General features: G+C 33.5%; 1 protein-coding gene across 2 annotated transcripts in view; it reads left to right on the forward strand.

Moving 5' to 3' along the window:
- Positions 1–23608, forward strand: part of MNAT1 (MNAT1 component of CDK activating kinase) — a 193803-nt gene that overhangs the window by 43220 nt on the left and 126975 nt on the right. For both annotated transcript variants that reach the window (XM_069465030.1, XM_069465032.1), the window contains exons 2-5: positions 1330–1482; positions 2915–2988; positions 12309–12412; positions 21379–21519. In XM_069465030.1, coding sequence (XP_069321131.1) covers positions 1330–1482; positions 2915–2988; positions 12309–12412; positions 21379–21519 — 472 coding nt within the window. The remainder of the gene's footprint in view (positions 1–1329; positions 1483–2914; positions 2989–12308; positions 12413–21378; positions 21520–23608) is intronic.

Here is a 23608-nt window from a genome sequence, read left to right on the forward strand (position 1 = left end):
TAGGAATTAATAAATTGGAAAGCACAAAAACAACAGAATTTTGAAACCCACATTTCTCTTATAGTGATTCTTTGAAAGGACTTTTATAAAACTTAGATAAACATTTAGCATTTCTAATCAAGAGAAAGAGGTAGAAAAGCAAAATAAGAAATGAGAGAGAGAACAACAGGTACAGTGGAAAATGTGAAAGATGTTACTTTGTACTAATAAATGAGAAAATTTGATGGCTTGGATAGTTTGAAAATCATTTAAATTATGATTGCATTCCTTCATCTTCATTTGTTCATTATAAGTAATCCTTTACTGATCACATGTAACAGTGGTTCTCAGACTTTTTGGTCTGTTGCCAGATAAAATGAACTACTAATTATCAACTTGTTCTGTTCTTTTTTTGCATGACTAGTTTGCATGTATATATTTTGTAAATATGTAGAAAAAGATGTGGCCACATAAACACTGGATTCAACAGTAGTATATTACCTGTGGAAAGCAAGATATAGAACAAAATGAAGTAAAACTTTCAGTTTTTTCTCTATATAATTCTATGTTATTTGAGCTTTTAAAAAAGTATTCTTTTAGCAGTTAAAATCAGAAAGGGAAAATGGTATATAGGAAAATAAACTGTAAAAATTCTTTAATACTATTTAAATTCTTATGATTTAATGCAAATTTTAAAGAAGTGGAAACATTCAACTGATTTTGGAAACAAATAATATGTCAAATACACAATATGACTTTTAGAAATCTTAGTGTTCTTAATTACCTTGCTAACTGAATTATTGAATGACTCTAGTATCTAAGACCTTGAGATATAGAATATTATGTGTGGCTCTATAATTTTGAATATTTTGGATACCTCATTGCTTGTAAATATCTTTAGTCAGTATGGTTATAAAGTGTGTTTGTTTCAATTTCTGTAGTTAAATTTAATTTTCTCTAAAGTACAGGCCCTTGGTAGAGCCTTCTCTTGCCTAGGTCTAAGGATGATACTGGACTAGGAATGGAGGTAACTGTAGAGTAGTCTTTTATATGCTGTTTGATTTCTCCTTATCCTGCTATTCTGAATCTTCCTAGTCCCCTACTCAATTTATTTTGATTTATAAATTTGTTTAATTTGTAAAACTAAACTGGTATCCCTTAGGATATCCATGTTTGAAAAGTAAGCTGAAATGAAAATGAACATTTTCCGAAAGAGTTTTTGGCAAGATTTTAAGTAGCAATGACTAGTTTTCATGTCTCAATCCCCCTCCCCCAAAGGGGCAAACTATTCAGACTTGTTGCAGATTTGAACACTAGCTTAAGTGTTATGTTTTATTTCTCTCCTTACAGGTGTGAAAGTTGTGTGGATTTACTGTTTGTGAGAGGAGCTGGAAACTGTCCTGAGTGTGGCACTCCACTTAGAAAGAGCAACTTCAGGGTACAACTCTTTGAAGATCCCACTGTTGACAAGGAGGTTGAGATTCGGAAAAAAGTGCTAAAGATGTAAGTATTATTGCTTGAATGATTTAGTCAACAAAGAGTACTTTAGCAATTATTTCAATAATTGATATCATTATTTTCTGATATAAATATGGACAGAGTGGCAAGTAAATAATTATAATTCATCTATGTATTTGTTTAACAAAAATTTAAGTTCTTAGAGAACTGAGTAATATTACTAATCTGACCTTTGTTAAAGAAGAGTCTCCTAATTGATGGCTTTACAATTTATTCATTTCCTGTTCTTTAATTTATTTAATAAACATGAATTGAGTACCTACTGTGTGTAAACACTGTGTTATATATGTTAAGCAGTAGGTATGAAATGAATAAAACAGCTATGAACCCTGTCCTCATGAGACTTACAGTATAGTAGCATAGGATAGCAAAAAGATAGACAACAAAACAGGCAAACAAAACAATTGTGTTTTTATAAATTGAGGAAAGTGTTATGAAGTTAGTGGCTGAGGGTCATTGATGTCAGGTAATTGCTAAGGAGGTAATACTAAGTTGAGGTTTGAAGGCTATGTAGACAAAATCATGTGTTAGCTATAATTTGTTTTGGTATACGTATATTATGTGTACATACATACCCACACATACATATGTGGGTATACTCCATGTGTGTATGTGTGTGTGTGTGTGTGTGTATAGTTTTATGTATATAGACCTATAAATATATTTTAATCTTTTTTCATTTATAATTTAGATTTTACTTTTTACTCTTTGTTAGTAGTTTTGGGTTTCATTTTATCTGTTGTTTTGTTATAAGGCATCCTATTGCTTTTGAAATTAAAATAATATATTTATTTAATTTCTTCCTATTTTTGGTGGTATATATTTCAACCCAGGTCACCAATGTTTTAGCAGCATCTTACTAGATACCTAACCAATGATACCTTATCAATATTCCTGGCTGCTCTTTTATTATTTGGATTACTTCTGGAAGGTAGTCTCTTAGATCCTGATCTTTTATTGTTAATTCCTTACAGTTTTCCAATTCTTCACAGGTACATTACAATATTTACCAATTTCCCTGGTCTAACATTCTTTAGACTATAACTGCCATGAAAAATGGAGGAGTCTCTTTTAATTTTTTTTCTGGAAATTAATGAATATATTTATTAGAAGTAAATGATATTGTAATTTCCAATGATATGCCTTGTTTAAGTTCATTTCCCAATCTTTCCCTTCATTCTTACATGGATTTTGCATATTATATCATTCTCTCCTGATTATACTCCTCTGTAGTTGTAAGAATTTAAGAATAGTATTTTTGGTCTAATTACACACCTGGACTCAAGAAAACAGTGTTTTACACAGTAAGCAAATCCTTTCTATATATCATGTATAAATTAGGTAAGAACAAACAAACTGGTTAGATAATATTGAAAGGAATGATATGTAATGTGTTGATTTTTTTTTTCTCTTAAAGATATAATAAAAGGGAAGAAGACTTTCCTAGTCTAAGGGAATATAATGATTTTCTGGAAGAAGTGGAAGAAATTGGTATGTTTCTAATTTGATATGCTAGCCTATAAGAATTTGTGGTTTTATCTTCTAGATGCCTAAGAGAACATCTCACATAAAATTCTTTAACAGGTTTTGTTGTGATAGCTGATGTTTACCTAAATAATTTCTTTTGCACTTGGATCATGTTTGTCAAATTGAAGGCATACTTAAGTAAAAGACATACTTAAGTGATATTTTATCTTAGGAAAAATATGATTAATGGAGGTAGTAACACTTTATAGCTGGGAAGGAAGGTCTATGTTGATAATGTGTTAAGGTAGTTTAAACTAAAGGAAAGTATATCTTGATTTTTTTAAAGATAGGATTTTTGTTAACTTTATTCATGGTAAGTAAAGCCCTATGTTGTTCATCATCATTTATGCTTCTGTGGATACAGCAGTTTGAAAATATTTTGAAGCAGTTGAATGTTGAAGTAGGATTCTATTGTTCAGTGTTATTCTAGAAAAGGAAGTTAGAGTAATCTTATTGCCTTTTCCTTCTGATGTGATCAGTCAAAAGGATGCTTTTGTCAAAATAAAAGTATTATTTCTGTTTTCTTAAATAAAATTTCAGAGATGTTAAAAAGTCTATAACTAAAAGAGTGGAATTGAAATGTTCCTAATGCAAAGAAATGATAAATGCCTAAGGTGACGGATATTCTAATTACTCCGATTTGATTAATTCACATTGTATGCCTGTATGAAAACATCACATGTACCCTATAAAGATATACAACTATTATGTACTCATAATAATCTTAAACAATTATAAACCAATTAAAATAAAAGAAGGAAAAAAGTCTAGAAGTTGTTATTAATGCTATTTTTTAAAGTTGCCGTAATTATAACTAAGTGCAGGTTTGGAAATGACACAAAGGTCATAGGCTGTGAAATTAGAACGAGACCATGAGTCGTCTTTTTTATTCTTCTCTCAAACTTGATAGCCAACTATACTCAATATTATTAAAAATTATTCTTTAGAAGGTTTATATATGATAACTTTTTAGAAAATTCAAATTCCTGAAAAATGAATATTCTAATTTAAAAAATTTCTTTACTGAGAAAATCCAGAAAATCTTTGTTTCAACTGTTATCGAAACTTTTCTTAAATGTCTAAGTTCATTTATTATGCCATAGCAAAAGTATGTATAGAACATATTGTAGGGCTTTTCTGGGATTGTGTCATGCCTTAGAGTCACTGCTTTTTCATTCTAATTGTACTTATTGCACTTTGTATGTAATCTTAGTAACCATGAGTAGCTATGGATTTTGGCTGAAAAGATGGTAGAATTGGGAGTGCCAAGGCAAAGTGGAAAAGTTAAGATATAGACTGAGAAGGTAAACCAGAAAGAATTCTGCAAGAACTGGGCAAATATGCAAGTATGTTGAAATCTGGCTATACATAGATATAGTTGGATAGCAATCAGGAAGAAAACCAGCTTATGTATATTCTAAAGGCAATGTGATTAGTCAAAAGTCTGATCAGGCAATCAATGGAAAGGAGATTATAGATGTTGCAGAACAAGTTGACTACATGGTCACAATTCCAAGCAGTCAGTCCGGATAACTAAAAGAAACTAATGGACAAAGGAGGGGAACAGGTTTAAGGGATGACCTACAAGGGAATCTTGATTCTGGGATAAGGTTCTAATTGAACTATGATTTTAAAAACTATACATTTTTGCTTTGAGATGAGTTAGTTTGAAGATATGGACAACCTGTCGCCATGTCCAGAAGTAGGAACTAGTATCAACAGGTAAGAGTGAGTCTAGATATTAGAGCTATACAATATGTAATACTTTTTTTTTTCTTTTTAACCAAGTAAAGAAACCATGGCTCAGAGCGTTTAATTTGAAACTGCTTCTGCTATTAAGTGTACTCATCAAGGACCATCTTCAGTTGCAGTATGTGGAAACTCTTAACCAGCCTCCACTAAATTGTCTCATTGGAGTAACTGACGTCCATTCTGTAAAATGTATTGACTGATGCCTAAGGCATAATGAATGCATGGTGAATGCTGTCCATTAGAAGCTGCCCTCAAGTGCACATCTGTACTTCTCTCACCAGTTTAGTTATACACCAAGAGTTATAAGCATTGATAACCAAACCTTCTTATGCCAGTCATACTTGTTTTTGTAGTTATGTAATTTAATTAAATATACTAATTTAGTTAATATGTAATTAATATGTAATTAAATTAAATATGCTATTTAATTAAATTGGGGAAAATTACAAAACTCTAGGATTCTGTTTCTCAAGTTCTTGACTCACTTTTTAAAAAATGGAAACTGAACAATATAGACGACATTTATGACCTATAGAAGCAGAACTCCAATTAAAGATTAGAATTTGGCTGTATGTCATTAAGTTAGAGAATGTATACTTACTGTATACGTTTTAAGTTAAAGTATTTAAGGAGAGAGAGAGAGATTGATTCCTTCCTTTAACAGACTTTTCTAATCAACTACAAATCCTGATCATGTTTATTAAAGAGTTGTTTTACTGTATTTGAAGATGTTGATGATTTTCGAGAGTTTTTCCAATATTTTCTTCTAGAATTCTTATGGTTTCATGACTTAGGTTTAAGTCTGTTATCCATCTTGAATTAATTTTTGTGAGTGGTGAGAGATATCCTGTTTCAGTCTTCTACATGTGGCTATCCAATTTTCCCAGCACCATTTATTGAATAGGGATTCTTTTTCCCAATGTGTATTGCTAGTGACCATAGTTAATAATGTATATTTCAAAATTGTTAAAAGAATAGATTTCAATTGTTCTTATTACCAAAAAAAGTATGTCAGGTGATGGATATGTTAATCAGCTTGATAAAATAGTTCCACAATGTATACATATATCAAAACATCACATTGTACCCCATGGAGAGAGAGATATATATATGTATATATATAAAATTATTATTCATCAATTAAACATAAAATTTTAAGTTGTCCCTCTAGGTAAGACCAATAAAATTTTTTTTTTTTAAGTTATAAAATAAGGTGGGCTTTGTAAATTAAGTTGTCAAGTTAGAATTTTATTCTGTGGCCAAGAGGAGATAGTCAAGGCTTGGAGGCCATTTTTTGTTTGTTTGCTTTTGAGACAGGGTCTTGCTCTGTTGCCCCAGGTAGAGTGCAGTGGTGTCATCATAGCTCACTGCAACCTCAACTCTTAGACTCAAGCCATCCTCCTCCCTCAGCACCCTCATCCTCAATAGCTGGGACTACAGGCATGCTCCACCATACCCAGCTAATTTTTTCTATTTTTGGTAGAGACAGGCTCTTGCTGTTGGTCAGGCTGGTCTCAAACTCCGGACCTCAAGCAATCCTTCCACCTTGGCCTTGCAGAGTGCTAGGATTACAGGTGTGAGCCATTGTGCCCAGCCTGATAAACCAGTTTTAAGGGGCCAGTACAGTAATTTGGATGAGAAATAATGAAGGCTTGGAATAGATAATAACAGTGAGGATAGACAAAGGGATGTTTTAGAGATAGAATATTCAAGTGACTGATTTGGTATAGGTTATGAATTAGAATAAGCAAGGATGAATTAAGATATTATGACCTGACCTTGAGCACTTGCATGGATGGTGTTAATCTAGGTAATAAAGGCTGGAGAATAGGCAGTATTTTTTATTTTATTTTGTTGGGTGGGGAGTGTGCAGAAATGAGGGATGAGGTAAACACTTTCATTTTTGACCTTTTAGGTTTTGTTAGGGTGTGGCTCCACTGCTTAGTTGTGTGGCATTGTTCTGATTTTTAGCATGTAAATAAAACTTCCTTTTAAAATCTTGTTTCAATAGCTTTCCACTTTGTGTTTTATTCATACTTTTAAAGATGATTCATTAGATGTTTGTGATATCTGTATGACTATTTGTGTTAATCAAAAGTATAAAATGTTAATTTAATGGGTACCTGCTAATTACCAGACTGAACTGTACACATGTTATCTCAAAATTTATGAAACTCTAAGAGACTGGCATTTTTATTCTATTTTGCATATGAGAAGAGCCACAGAGAGCTTAAATATTATACCCAACATCATATTGCTAGTAAATAAGGGAGCCAAATTTTGGAATTTCAAAATCTGAAAAACTTAGGTTTTTCTGACTCGCAGAGCCCATGAAAGTATTTGGTAGGCTAAAAGAGTGGTTATTAACAATAATCTGAGTCCAGAACATGGGGTTCTGTGGACTAGTCAGAAATGAGAGGGAAAAAAGTAGGTTGGGGTAATATTTTTGGAGGACATTAAAGAAGTTTGAACTCAGTTTTACAGGCAGAAGGGTACTAGTGAAGATGCTTAAGCCTAGAGTGAGAGGACTAGAATCAATAGAGTGTCTCAGAGGGGTCAATATTTGAGGATTCATAAATTGGATATTGAGGTCATTTTGTTATATAAATTTCATCATGAATTCTTTGAATATCACAAATATAAAAATTACAATTTTGAATTATGGCATCAAAAATTTACAATAGAAGTTTCATACATGAAGGTGAACTTTCTTAGGGAATTAACAATAGGCTCTTTTCTGTGGTTATGACAATGCATACATAAAAATTCTTGTTCCTTATGGCCCCAGGAATTATCTCAAAGGTTTATTCTTAGTTTCATAATAAACAGATTATTCTTTTGGTGTAGAAAATACTTATTTTAAAAGGGTGAGAAAGTCCTAAGGGCTTTAGTTATAAATTCTGGATGTCAAAAGACTCTAAAATTGTACTTAAATAACTTTAAATCTTTCAGAAAATACAATAGGTTTTTTGTTTGCTTTTAATACTTGGCTAAAGACAGGTCAACATCTGAGCTAAACCAGCAAGCAGATAAAAGGGTCAAATGATTATTATAGAAAATTAGCTTCTATTCCTTTTTCTTTAAGCTATTACACTAATTTGATTCATTGTGGCATGAATGAGACTTGCTTGATCCGAAAAGTTTTAAAAATAATAATTCATTATTATGGTTTTTCTCTTTTTAAAGGAAGAGGCTTGTATTATCGGTGATTATGATTTGCATCTATTATATTGCTATTAACTTTGCTTTCTAAATTAAAAAAGGAAACAAATTGGTTATTTTACTTTTATTGGAATTCATGAAATTTTTAGTAAGCATAAAAGAAAAAATTATATATAAAGAGAGTAATTTCACTTAGGTTTTATGGTTACCTGTTTCTGAGTTCTATTTAATGGAAAGTTTAAATCAGTAGTAAACTGTCTCACTTTCTAATAAATGGTGGTGTTTTTTAAACTGCTGTAAACATTCCAGTAGAATTCTACATTAGATGTCAATTTGATTATCTTTACTTTTTGTAGATTCATACCATAAGAAACTAAGATTATTCATTCCTATAGTTATGAATTTCCCTACTTTGCATGTTCAAATCTGTAATTATGAAGGTTTTAATTAAATCTATAGTTATAAGAATAATTATAAATGTTAGCATTAGTTTATTTTTTTTCCTTTCATGATAATTCAACAAGTAGTTTTTGAACTTTTACCAAACGGGAAGTTGTTTTTTTTTTTTTTTTAATAGACTTAATTTTTTAGAGCAGTTTTAGATTTACAGCAAAATTGAGCAGAAAGTACATAGTTCCTTTATACCTCCTGTTCCCACACATGCACAGCCTCCCACACTATCAATATCCTGCACCAGAGTGGTACATTGTTATAATCAATGAACATATATTGGCCTGTCATTGTCACACAAAGTCCATAGTTTACATTAGGGTTCATTTTTGATAAAGTATGTTCTATTGGTTTTGACAAATGCATAATGACGTGTATCCACCATTATAGTACCATACAGAGTTGTTTCACTACCCTAAATATCCTCTGTGTTCTGCCTATTCATCCTTTTCTCCCCCGGGTGACCAATGACCTTTTAACCATCTTCATAGTTTTGTTTTTTTAATTTGGCTCATTTCTTTTTTAGCAACAAATAATATTCCATTATCTGGGTTTACTGAAGGACATCTTGGTTGCTTCCAACTTTTGGCAATTATGAATAAAGCTGTTACTAGGTTAGTGCAAAAGTAATTGCAGTTTCGGGCCATGAATTTTAAATCATTATAACTAGACTCAAACATATCTTTATTAATCAAAATAGGAGCCATTACAATCAACACATTTTTGCCAACAAGAAATAAGTTTGTTTATTCCTGTAGCATAAAAATCCGTGCTTCGGGGTTTGACGAACTCTTGGAAAGCATTTTCTGCATCCTGCTGGTTGTGGAAGCATTTTCCTTGTAAAAAGTTGTCAAGATACTTGAAGAAGTGGTAGTCAGCTGGCAAGAGGTCAGGTGAATATGATGGATGATGCAAAACTTTGTAGCCCAATTCGTTCAATTTTTGACTTGTTGATTGTGCGATGTGTGGCGTTGTCTTGGAGAATTGGGCCCTTTCTGTTGACCAATGTCGGCTGTAGGCGTTGCAGTTTTTGGTGCATCTCATCAATTTGCTAGCATACTTCTCAGATGTAATGACTTTTTCAGGATTCAGAAAGCTATAGTGGATCAGACCGGCAGCAGACCGCCAAACAGTGACCATGACCTTTTTTTGGTGCAAGTTTGGCTTTGGGAAGTGCTTTGGAGCTTCTTGTTGGTCCAGCCACTGAGCTGGTTGTTGCCAGTTGTATAAAATCCACTTTTTGTCACATGTCACAGTCTGATTGAGAAATAGTTCATTGTTGTTGCATACAATAAGAGAAGGTGACACTTAAAAATGATGATTTTTTAAAATTTTCGTTCAGCTCATGAGGCACCCACTTATGGAGCATTTTCACCTTTCCAATTTGCTTCAAATGCTGAATGACCCGTAGGATGGTCGACGTTGACGTCTTCGGCATCTTCTAGTGTAGTTGTAAGAGGATCAGCTTCCATGATTGCTCTTAATTGGTTGTTGTCAACTTCTGATGGTCAGCCACTGTGCTCCTCATCTTGAAGGCTCTCATCTCCTTTGCAAAACTTCTTGAACCACCACTGCACTGTACGTTTGCTAGCAGTTCCTGGGCCAGATGTGTTGTTGATGTTACAAGTTGTCTCCATTGCTTTATGACCCATTTTGAACTCGAATAAGAAAATCACTAGAATTTGCTTTTTGTCTAACATCATTTTCGTAGTCTAAAATAAATATAAACAGCAAGTAATAAGTTATTAGCAAAAAAACAAAGTGAGAAATGTGCATTAAAAGGATGTATAACATAACCACATTTAAGAATGTATTCCAATATCAAATGGTAAATTTCAACAATGCTAAAACTGCAGTTACTTTTGCATCAACCTAATATAACCATTCATATTTAGTTTTTTGAATGGTCTTAAGTTTTCAGCTCATTTGGATAAATACCTAGGAGCTTGACTGCTGGATTGCATGGTAGAATATATTTAGTTTTGTAAGAAACCAGTATATGTATATGTCAATCTGTAGAAACCCAAGCAATAGAGTTACTTAGGGTAGCTCTATCTCGTTTTAGGGCAAGAAGCAGGAAGCAGTGGTAAGTAATTGGAGAAGGGGTATAAGGGCTAATAACATACGGAGAAAGATTACAGGAGAAGCTGAGGGAGGATAGAATTGAATTACGGAACAGGAAAGTCTTATTGATGTGGATTCTTCCTTGGACAGGCTGATGCTGACTATAAAGGGTTGGGTAGTGGGGCAGTGCTTTGTAGTATGTGAGTTTGTATATATCAGAAGAGGTTTTAAAAAGCTTTTTTTGTAAAGAGTATTATGGTAAACTTTTGATTTATATATGTAAACTTAGAAGGGGGTATGACATTTATATTTCATATTATTTTGAGTTGGAATTATAAAAAGAGAATTTTAAGTCACTGAACATTTAGTAGTGTCTGAACATGTCTCAGTGGCTTCTCTTAAGAAATTATTTTAGTCTAAGTTTTGGTTTATCCAGTTTATCCTTTGCTTTCCCTTTTAAGTTTCAACTCTTTTCTTTTTTTAAATAGAACTTAAGGTTTCATTCAGCAGCCACTTCTCACACTCCAGCACGTACATTGGATTACAGTAACACCGTTCTTTTTTAGACATAGACTTATAGGTATAAGTTGGCTATTCAGCCAAGATTCTCCCCAAGCAGCTTTCAGATGGAGCTTCCTTGTGTTGCAACAAAACTCACAAACAACCAAACAGAAAATATAGGGAATTCCCAACACAAGCAATCTAAAATGCCAAGGCCTTCTAAACAAATGGGAACCACTCAAAACAAGAACCAACCAAATCCAAACCACCCCACACAGTGCCATGGGTGGAATCAAGAGTCTTGGTGTGCACGCTGGGAAACTTAAACAAAATGTCTGAGGCTCTCACAGCAGTTCCCAAATCTGTTTCTTTTTTCCCAGTGAAGTTCAGGTGGCAGGGGAGCTGCATCTAATTTGGGGAGACAGAGAAACGGGAGTTCCCTGGAGCTAAAACAGGCTCCAGCAGCTGCTGAGGCTGTCCCTTAGTCTCTCACCTCAAAAAAGAAGTTACTCCTAGTGGTGAATACCCATGGCTTTACCCGGGGCTGCTCCCTGCCTCTTCAATCATGGAGTTCCATTCCATTGGGGCACCCATGGGCCCACCCAGGGATGCCAAATTCTGTTAGTGAAAGTTCAGCACTGGTCCCTGAGGCTGCATCAGAAGAACGAGAACAAGTAGCTTGAGGAGAAGGAAAGAGATGTTTATTAATTTGCTGGCAAATAAGGAAAAGACAGACTTACGTCTTAAAGTACCAATTTCCTCAACTCTTTTGTTCCATACTTTTCTAGATCTAGACTACTAGATCTAGATCTTTTCTAGATCTACACTAATGGGAAATAATTCAAGCTTGTGCCTAGTCATGTTGGAGACAATTGGAATGTGAATAAAACCTGTTTTTTGTTTGATATAAATTATGCAAATATGTGGTTTTCTAATTCTTTCAGATCATTTTTCTATTCCTGGAGCACAGATTCTTTTCAGTATTGATTCTGACCATTGTAGTAGATCCCAGACTGACTCATTTTATTTAAAAAATTTAAACAATCTTTTGTATGCTTTTAAAATTAGAATGGGGACTATAAAAATCAAATCTAATGTTTTCTGGAATGATCCTGATATTTAGATATTCTGTGTGATAGATAATCTGCACTTGTATTTGGCTCAGAAAACATGGTTGCCGTAACTATTAGAGAGTTTGTCTCTAAAATAGGTAGCAGATTAAGGTCACAAACAGAGTAGTAAAGAATGACAAGTCAATAAATGAGAAGTCACTGTGGTGAATATTTGGTTTTTATTATCTATTCAAGATTTACACTCAAACTGTATTTTGTGTCATTCTTTCCTTTCCAATCCAGTTTTCAACTTGACCAACAATGTGGATTTGGACAACACCAAAAAGAAAATGGAGATATACCAAAAGGAAAACAAAGATGTTATTCAGAAAAATAAGTTAAAGCTGGTTGGTTGCTAAGTATTTTCATCTTCTTTTGTATTAGAAACATGTTTTCACATGATACATTAAAAAATTATCTTCCTTTAAAAGTTGTTACATTTACAAGGAATTTAACTGAAATTTAGGCCAGAAATAGTAACATATGCTATACAGGTAGGCAGGCACACATTACTGTAGCAAAAACAACTTACATTAAGACTCTGCAACCTTAAGGTAGGTGGTGGTTAACGCTATTTTTGCCTGTCTGTATAATTCTCTGGTAAATGTGCTTTTGGACAATGGTCATAAAACAATGGAGGTTCATTTTTATCCTTGGACATTAATTTCCTTCTCATCTAAAGGAGGGAGAAAATCCAGACAGACACTGATGGAGCTCAAGAGGGAGATAACAAGGACACTATTTATTAGAAACTAAAATGAGAATTCATAATTATTTTTTTTTTTTTTTTTTTTTTTTTGAGACAGAGTCTCACTCTGTTGCCCAGGCTAGAGTGAGTGCCGTGGCGTCAGCCTAGCTCACAGCAACCTCAAACTCCTGAGCTCAAGCGATCCTCCTGTCTCAGCCTCCCGAGTAGCTGGGACTACAGGCATGTGCCACCATGCCCGGCTAATTTTTTCTATATATATTTTTAGCTGTCCATATAATTTCTTTCTATTTTTAGTAGAGATGGGGTCTCGCTCTTGCTCAGGCTGGTCTCGAACTCCTGAGCTCAAACGATCCGCCCACCTCGGCCTCCCAGAGTGCTAGGATTACAGGCATGAGCCACCGCGCCCGGCCGAGAATTCATAATTAAATCAGAGGAACAAATTTGTAAGCTAAGTTTAACTTTGGTTTCTCTATTAGTTACCTTTTTTGTTTTACTGAAATAGTAACATTGTCATATGTAAAAATAATTTTGGTTTGTGTAGTTATCTAATGTTGAAATTTGTTTTGTCTTGAAATGTTTCAGGCCTTGAAATTCATCACTAAAATATATTCTATAAAGGAAAAAGAATTGTATGCATACAAAGATGTAATTATCTAATTTATATGATTTAGCTACTACCATTTCTTGAGTACAGCTTGGCTTTCTAGTTTTGGGAGAAAGCAGAGGTAATTATTTTTGAGGTACTTTATCAGGAATTTGTAATCATCAGTAAAAATGATACAAGTATATTTGGATCATGTACCTTATATTTTCTTCTGGTGTTTAGAGGGGACTTCTTCTTCTTCATAATCTTATAGTGTTTCACTTAGGCACTTCTTTCCTGCCATAAAGTTCTCAAGGAAGTCACAGTACATTCTCATTCCATTTGTATCCATCCTAGCTTTCTTAAAAAGGTATCTCATTTCTGAGCATGAATATGCCATAAACATTACTCTCCTTGCCCAGTAGCCTTCTCTGGGTTTATCAGAAGATGCATGCAAAATAGGTATTGCTAGGTAACATACTGCATTAGCCCTGTTTAACTCAATAATAGAAGGTTGTTCCTTTCAAGTGAGTGCTTTTTTTCATCCATAGTTTTAAGCTAGAAAATAATCTTGAGAGTTGTGATGCAAAAATAATTTAATTCTAGACTGGTTGTATTATTACTATTATTTTTAAGACACGGTCTGTCTTTATTGTCCAGGCTAGAATACAGTGGCATGATCATAACTCACTGCAACCTCAAACTCCTGGGCTCAAGTAATTCTCTTGCCTCAGCCTCCTGAGTAGCTGGGACTACAGGTGTGTGCCACCATGCCTGGCTGATTTTTTTTTTTTTGGGGGGGGGATAGAGATGGGATCTTGTTATGTTGCACCAGCTGTTCTTGAACTCCTGGCCTCAAGCAAACCTCCCACCTCGGCCTCCCAGCATTACAGACATGAGTCACTTTGCCTGGCCTGTATTATTTTAAAGTGGGAATTTTTAATTATTTGAGAACTTTATAATGATAGGATATTGAGTAAAACATTTCATGCATCTTATAATGAGTTTATCTGGACTGCTTTTAGTCTCTTATACTGTATTAATGATTAGCACTTGAATATGTTATAACTAAGTGTTTTGGTGTGTAATTCAGTATCATTTATTAATTGGTCATTCTATGCAGAGCATTGTGTCATACTTGTTAGTGATACTTACCTGGGAGTTTGGTATTGACGTACAGACTTAGGATCACATTTTTAAGGATGATGTAGTTAACATATATCAGTAAGGATGGCATCACTGGGTGGAATAAGCCCTGAAGTGGTCCTTGGAGCATGAACCAACTTATATGGCTGATATCTTTTTAGTAACTTGTCCTTTACCATCTCTGTCAATGGCCTTTGTTGTCTCACTGTTCCAGAAATAGCATTATTTTTATTCCAAAAGAAAAATACTATCTCTTGTATGATTAGGCACATAAAATGACCCATTTCTGACATAGAAAAATGATTACTGAATCATCCACTGAGGAGATTTTATTTATTTCATGGAGCTGGCATCTAACATCAGTGTGGCCATGGAAAAACTGAACAAAGGTGATCTAATCTCAAAACAAAGTCTTAGTGAAAATTAGCCTAATTTTATTTTCAGTTTTCTGTATTCTCATGAGCAGCAGAGATTGCTGTATTAGAATGTCTAACAATTTGGCCAAAAAAAATTTAGTTCAATAAATATTTCTTGAACATCTGGTGAGCATATTGTATACAAAGATGAATAAGAGCCCTCATTCTCTAGGGACCATGTAATTTCAGTACCATGTCATAAGCACATGAAAAGAGCTATGTGCCTGTTACTATGGGAGAAAAGAGGAGGAATACCTGATCCATTCTGGAAAATTGGGAAGGGCATTCTAGGGGAGATAATGCTTGAATAGAGTCTTGAAGGACATGTAGAAGTTACCCTGGTGAAGAAGATAAAACAGGGATGGAGGTAGGGAGGCTGGCACAGACATTCCAGGCAGAAAGAAGTCATGAGCAAGGACAGGAAGGCATGGATAATCATGGAGAGTTCTGAGAGTTGTAAGTACTATACTGCCAAAGTTCAAGAAAGAGAGAGGGCTGAAGGTGGAGAAGTGGAAAGGACCTAGATCATATAAGACCTTATACGTTGCGACAAGTAATCTAGGCTTATATAGATCAGTTGTTTTTAGGTTTTAGTGGGTAAAACTTTTCTTCAAATGAAAGGTTGCTCAGAGTACTATGGTTGAAGTGATAATGGCATGAGGGATAGCCTGGATTCTCATCTGCTTAATCTTTTCTGTGGTTTACTTTAAGGCATCTTATTAGGAATTCCTTGGATTCCTTAGAACAATGTTATAAAAACTAATTCTTGATGATTGCTGTTGAAGGGTTTAAAGGAGGGTGGTAATAAGATATCTTTTTTGTTAGGATAGATTTAGTGATTTTGTGGGGTTTTGAGAGGAGCAAGTCTGGAGTCTGGCAGACCAGTTACAAGTTATTGCAGTCATGTAGATGAGTTCAGAGATGATTTAAGGAATAGAGGGGTAAGGATAAATTAGAAAAAGATTTTAAGTTTAAAATAGAAAGTCCTATTGATGGATTAGAAATGGGAAGTAAAGAAAGGGAGGATGATAGGATAAGGTAGTGCCATTAGAAAGAACACAATGACTTTTAGTTTTTTAACTTGCTTTATCTATCTTAGTGCAGTAACTTCTTCATTGTCCTCCCCCAATGCTTGACTTTTATTGATGACTATTTTCCAAATTATTCAATCAGCTAGCTAGCCAACCAGTATTTATTGAGTCTACCATGTCCAAAAATTCGTATTCTATTTCAGTGAAAGAATTGGAGCTACCAGTTACTCAGTTGTGAAAACCAATAGACTTTTTATTGAGCTGAATCTTGCCTCTGGGCAGTGCTTGGTGAAACTTGCTGTGGAAACTCTTGCCTTCGGTGGAGCCACTCCATTTTCCTCTTCATCTGCTCCCTTCTCTTCCTCTTTCATCCTTTTAAGAACCTTATCTTTCCTTCCTGTCTTTTAAATATAGATTCCTCTCAGTGATTCTCTTTATGAGTTGCTCTTTTATGCTGATTACTCTCAAATGTTTCTGTAGCCCTTGATTTTTCTCTTGATCTCTCAGAATTATATTATGTAATATATCCATATATCTCCATATGGTTAATAGGCGTTTTTTTCTGGTTGTAGTATAGGTACCTGCAATTCACTATGTCCAGACCTAAATGTTTTATCTTTACTTTCCTCCTTGTTTCTTTTATTATGTTTTTTAAATATTTTATTTTATTATGGTAAGAACACTAAGTATGGTATCTACCATCTTAACACATTTATTATACACCTAAAAATTATTGACTATGAGTACAATGCTGTGCAGCAGATATCTAGAATTTGTTCATCTAGCTTAACTGAAACTTTATACCCATTGATGAGTGAATACCCATTTCCCCTTCCCCGTAACCTCTGGCAAACACCTTTTTACTCTTTGATTCTATGATTTAGGTACCTCATATAAGTGGAATCATGCAATATTTGCCTTTTTGTGACTGGCTTATTTCCCTCCCCGTGTTTTCAAGGTTCATCTATGCTGTTGCTTATTGCAGAGTTTCCTTTTTTTAAGACTGAATAATGTTCCATTGTATTTATATACCATATTTTCTTTATCCAGTCATCTGTCCATGGGCATATAGGTTGTTTGCACATCTTGGCTATTGTGAACAGTGCTGCAATGAACATGTAAGTGCTAATATGTCTTTGAGATCTTGGTATCAGTTCCTTTAGATAAATACCCAAAGGGGCTGGATCATATGTGGTAGTTCTATTTTTAATTTTTTTAATATATTTTTCTTTCTTCTTCTTTTTTTTTTTTTAGCAAGAAAAGTACCAGAGAGAACTATTTTTAATTTCTTGAGAAACCTTCATACTGTTTTCCATAGTGGCTACACCATTTTGCATTCTCACCAATAGTGTGCAAGTGTTCCAATTTGTCCACATCCTTGCTAGTGCTTATTATCTTTTCTTTTTTGATAATAGCCATTCTAACAGGTATGAGGTGATATCTCATTATGGTTTTGATTTGCATTTCCTTGGTTTAGTGACATTGAGCATTTTTTCATACACCTGTGGCCATTTGTATGTCTTTTTTAGAGAAATGTTTATTCCTGTCTTTAGCCCATCTTTTAATTGGGTTATTTGTGTTTTTGCTATTGAGTTATAGTAGTTCCTTATATATTTTGGAGATTAACACTGCTATCAGATATATGGTTTACAAATATTTTCTCCCATTCTATATGTTCCCTTTTCACTGTGTTGTTTCCTTTGCTGTGCAGAAGCTTTTTAGTTTGATAGTGTCCGACTTGTTTGTTTTTGGTGTCATATCCATGAAATCGTTGCTAAAACCAATGTCAAGAAGCTTTCTCTGTAGGTGTTCTTTAGGAGTTTTAGGTTCAGGTCTTGTGTTTAAGTCTTTAACCCATTTTGAGTTGATTTTTTGTGTGGTTTAAGATAAGGGTCCATTTCATTTTGCATGTAGATACCTATTTTTCCCATCATCATTTGTTGAAGAGACTGTCCTTTTCCTATTGTATACTCTTGGCACCCTTGTTGAGGATCACTTGACTGTACATGCCTGGGTTTATTTCTGAGCTCTCTATTCTGTTCCACTGATCTGTATATCTGTCTTCAGGCCAGTACTATACTTTCTTTTTGTATTTTTAATTGACATATCATAGTTATAAATATTTTTGTGGCACATGTGATATTTTGATATTGTACACAATGTATAATGATCAAATCAGGGTAATTGGGATATCCATCACTTCAAACATTTATCTTTTCTTGTATTGGGAACATTATAATTCTTCTTTTCTAGCTATTTTAAAATATATAATAAATAGCACTATACTATTTTTAATACTGTAGCTTTGTAATATATTTTTGAAATCAGGAAATGTGATGCATCCAGCTTTGTTCTTCTTTCTCGAGATTGCTTTGGCTCTTCATGGTCTTTGTGATTTTATATGAATTGAAGAATTTTCTCTAATTCTGTAAAAAAAGGCATTGAGATTTTGAGAGGCATTGTATTGAATCTGTGAATTGCTTTTGGTAGTGTGGACAGACGTTTTAACAATGTTAAGTCTTCCAATTAATGAATATGGCATGTCTTTCTATTTGTTTGTCTTTAATTTCTTTCATCAGTGTTTTATAGTTTTCAGTATACAAGTATTTCACCTTCTTTGTTAAGTTTCTCCCTAAGTATCTTATTCTTTTTGGTGCTATTATTGTAAGTGGGAGTTTCCTAATTTCCTCTTCAGATAGTTTGTTGTTAGTTTATAGAAACACAACTTATTTTTGTGTGTCAATTTTATACCCTGAAACTACTGAATTTATTAGTTCTATCAGTTTGTTTTATGAATTCTTTAGCGTTTTCTTTATATAAGATTATGTTGCTTTTAAATAGCAACAGTCTTACTTTTTTTGTTTTCCTGGTTTGGATGCCTTTTATTTCTTTTCTTTTCTTTTTTTTTTTTTTTTTTTTTTTTGCCTAATTGTTCTGGCTAGGACTTCCAGTAAGTACTATGTTGAATAGAAATGGTTAGAGTGGGCATTCTTGTCTTGTTCCTGATCTTAGAAGAAAATCCTTTCAGTTTTTCACCATTGAACATGATATTAACGATAGACTTTTCATAAATGGCCTTTATTATGTTGAGGTACTTTCCTTCTATTCCTAGTTTGTTGAGAGTTTTTATTGTAAAAGGGTGCTAAATTTTATCAAACTCTTTTTGTGCATGTATTGATACGATTATATGATTTTTATTCTTTATTCTGTTAATATGATATATTAATTTCATATGTTGAACCATCTTTGCATCCCAAGGATAATTCCCACTTGGTCATGGTGTATGATCCTTTTAATGTGCTATTGGATTCAGTTTGCTGTATTTTGTTGAGGATATTTGCATTTATGTTCATTAGGAATATGTAGTTTCTTTTCTTGTGGTATCTTTGTCTGGTTTTAGTATCACGCTTTTAATGCTGGCCTTATAAAAGAGTTTGGAAATGCCCTTCTCTTCAGTTTTTTTTAAAGAATTTGAAAAGTTTAATTCTTCTTTAAATGTTTGATAGAATTCATCAGTGAAGCCATCTGGTCCTGGCCTTTTCTTAGAAGGTGTGATTACTGATTCAATCTCTATACTAGTTTTAGGTCTTTTCAGATTTTCTATTTCTTCGTGATTCAGTGTTGGTAGATTGTATGTTTCTAGGAATTTATTTATCCATTTCTTCTAGGTTAACTAGTTTGTTGGTGTGTAAGTATTCATACTAGTTCTTATGATCCTTTCTATTTTTCTAGCATCCATCGTGATGTTTCATCTTACACTTCTATTTATTTATTTGAGTCTTTTCTCTTCTTTTCATAGTCTTGCTAAGGGTTTGTTAATTTAGTTTCTCTTTTCAAGAAAAGCAACTCTTAGTTTGGTTGATTTTTTTTTTTTTCTGTTTTTATATTTTCTATTTCATTCATTTGATCTTTGTTATTTACTTCATTCTGCCAATTTTGGGCTTAGTTTGTTATTCTTTTTCTAGCTTTTTGATGTGAAGTTAGGTTGTTTGAGATCTTTCTTCTCTTTTAATGTAGGTATTTATCACAATAAACTTCTTACTCCTGCATTTTCTGTGTCTCGTAAGTTTTGGTATGCTGTATTTTTGTTTGTCTTGAGGTATTTTCTAATTTCCTTTTTGATTTCTTCCTTGACTCAATGGTTATTCAAGAATGTGTTATTTAATTTTCACATATTTATAAATTTTCTAGTTTTCTCTCTGTTGTTGATTTCTGGTTTCATTCCATTATAGTCAAGAAAGATACTTGGTGTAATTTCCATCATCTTAAATTTATTAAGACTTGTTTTGTGACTTAACTTGTGAGCTATCCTGGAGAAAGTTTTGTTTGTGCTTTAGAAGAATGTATATTCTGCTGCTGTTGGGTGGAATGTTCTGTATAGATCTTTTAGGTTCATTTGGTCAATAGTGTTGTTCAAGACCTTTGTTTCCTTATTGATCTTCTGTCTGGATGTTTCATTCATTATTGAATGTGGGTTATTGAAGTCTCTTACTATTTTTGTATTGCTGTCTATTTCTCTCTTCAGTTGTCAGTGTTTGCTTTATATATTTAGGTGCTCTGATGTTGGTTGCATATATGTTCATAATTGTTATATCTTTCTCTATGTTGATCCTTTTATCATTATATGATGTTCATCTTTGTTTCTTGTCAGTTTTCTACTTAGGCTATTATTATCTCTTATGATGTTCTTTTTTTTTTTTCTTTCTTTCTTTCTTTCTTTCTTTTTTTTTTTTTTTAGACAGAGTCTCACCCTGTTGCCTGGGCTAGAGTGCCGTGGCGTCAGCCTAGCTCACAGCAACCTCAAACTCCTGGGCTCAAGCAATCCTTCTACCTCAGCCTCCCGAGTAGCTTGGACTGCAGGCATGTGCCACCGTGCCCAGCTAATTTTTTATATATATTTTTAGTTGTCCGGTTAATTTCTATTTTTTAGTAGAGACGGGGTCTCACTCTTGCTCAGGCTGGTCTCGAACTCCTGACCTTGAGTGATCCTCCTGCCTCGGCCTCCCAAAGTGCTAGGATTACAGGCGTCAGCCACCATGCCCAGCCCCTTATCATTTCTTATCTGGGTTATTGAAAATTCTTCTAACTAGTCTTCATGTTGTCAGTCTTGAACCCAGTTGATCTCTTCACTTGCTTGCATCTAGTCATCTTTCTAAACCCATCCCTCAAATTCCCTTAATGTGTTCCCAGTTGCCTTAATATGACACAAATTGCATTAGTATGGTATAACGGAACACTTCTCTTTAGTAGTAACATGTCCATATGAAATAAAATGAATTCTAGTTCCCTCAAAGTGGAATTGCTGCATTATTAAACAATAAGTGACTAGTGTGTTTTAGGCTTCGAATAAAGAAACTATCAGAGCATGGTACAGGATTGTTCTTGGTTACTAAATTTATTCCATGCCATATATAAATTTCTGTTTTAGACTCGGGAACAGGAGGAATTGGAAGAAGCTTTAGAAGTAGAACGACAGGAAAATGAACAGAGAAGACTATTTATACAAAAAGAAGAACAACTGCAGCAGATTCTAAGAAGGAAGAATAAGCAGGCTTTTTTAGATGAACTGGTATGTATTAATGCTGATTGTGATTTAAAAAAAATTATTCTTCAGAGTTTACCTTTCCTATTTGTTATGCTGGATAATGGCATTTCTGTGGTGTTTATGCTCTGGTTCTATAGCTATCACTATATCTATTGCTGAATAAGAAGTTACTCCCCCGAAACAACATTCTTTTATGCTCACAATCCTGTGGGTTAGGAATTCAAGTGGATCTTTTGGCTTCTCTCCTTCTCCAGTGTATTCTCAGAGTGTAGTTGGGCTTCTTACATGGTGGCTGAGGGCTACGAGAGAGAGTATTCCAAGAGTAAGGAAGTAGAAGCTATTAATGTTTTAAGACTTGGACTGAGAAACTGGCACAGCATCAATTCTATCATATTTATTAGTAAAAGAGTCCACTCAGTTTCAAGGAGCATGGATATAGATCCCACCTCTTAAGGAGAGGATTGTGGCCATCTTTAAATCCACATAGTAAATGCTTGCAAAAAATTATTTTTTTCCAGAACTTGGGATAATATTAATATAAATTCATTTGATACTCACTCTGTACCTCAAAGTGAGTTTAATGATAGGAATTATGAAAATGACTTTAATTGTAATTTGTCTTACCCTTACACTTATTTATTTATATCCTGCTAACTGCTGTGAAGGATTTGAAGTGATTTCCCCTAAGATATGGTATTGTTTGTAGACATGGCACTATTCATGGACCTCAAAGAACGATGTTAAAATGAAGTTCTGGTGTATTTTTTACTTGTATTTCTTTTTTATTTTTTAAAAACTTTTTGTTAATATTCATTTTATTTTCAGATGAGAGAGTAACATTATAACTGAGATAAGCCAATATATTGTTAATAGATTATTTATATATTTTTAAGTTAAATGACTGAAACACATTGTTTTTGGAGCATTTTTCTCCTGATTAATACTGGTTTTCTAGTTACTTGCTTATGTTCAAGTATTTTGGCTCTGTGTCAAGTTTATGATGACTCTGGTTATTTTGTGACCCCAGTGTATTCTATGTTTTTGCATGAAAAAAATAATATATTTGAAAGAAATGGCAATGATTTTGCAAATTATCATTTTCCAGCAATTAGTTCCCTAAGTAGTCCATGTTGTTAGACATAGAAGTAATATTAACTAAGGTTTATGATTGTGGATTCATTACCATATTATTTGATGCTTATAACCTGTGTGATGTTGATGTTATCACAAACTAGAAAATCTTCCTCTCCAGGAAAGTCTGCATTCTTCCCTTTCCCTTTCTGTTTACGTAATTTATTTTCATGAGACATTTCTTTAGTGTTAACACACTTAGCTGCCTGTGTAGTTGATACATTACTGTTTTGTGATGGGATAAATGTGTATCTGTGTATTTTCCCACTGTGCTTTTCCCCAAAAAGCATTTAAGCTAGTTAACTAGAAATAAAAAGAGAAAGCATGATTAAATTAGAAGTAGGTGAGTGAGTAAGTAAAGGAAAAATAAGGGCAAGGGGATTAATAGGGCTTTGATAGAAAATGCTTATCATAAAACTCTATCTACTTTCTATGAATGGAATGTGAAATTAATTTTAAAAATGAGGACAGAAACATGTTAAATAGAATAATAATATTTTCCCTAACAATTTTATTAGTTCTTTCTTGAAACTATTATAGTAAGAGGCAGTTTTGGCTTTAACAGTTGAAATGACATATGCATCATGTTTTACATTTTTGTAGATGTGTATGGTGAGGTATTATAGACTTTAAAGAGTGAATTCGTAGATATTGGTGTTATAATTGTTTCATTGAAATAATTGTTTTATTGAAAGATTCTTCCCCTCATGATTTTATGCGAAGAGGAACACACTCTTTCTGAATAATGCTTTTCCTCTATAGAATTAATTGAATTAATTCCAAATATAGAACTTTGACATAAGATAAAAATAAACTTCTAACATTTTATGTTAAAATGGTTAAAGTAACATCTAATATAAAGGGCTTTTTAGATATTATTTTGAGGTTAGCCAGCTTTGCATAGCAATTATTCTTACATATCCTTTTAGTCATCAAAAGTACTAAGTTTTGCTGCCTCATTGAGCTGCTATTGGCATGAAGC

This window comes from Eulemur rufifrons, chromosome 2 (genome assembly GCF_041146395.1).
Source record: "Eulemur rufifrons isolate Redbay chromosome 2, OSU_ERuf_1, whole genome shotgun sequence".
Lineage (NCBI taxonomy): Eukaryota > Metazoa > Chordata > Mammalia > Primates > Lemuridae > Eulemur > Eulemur rufifrons.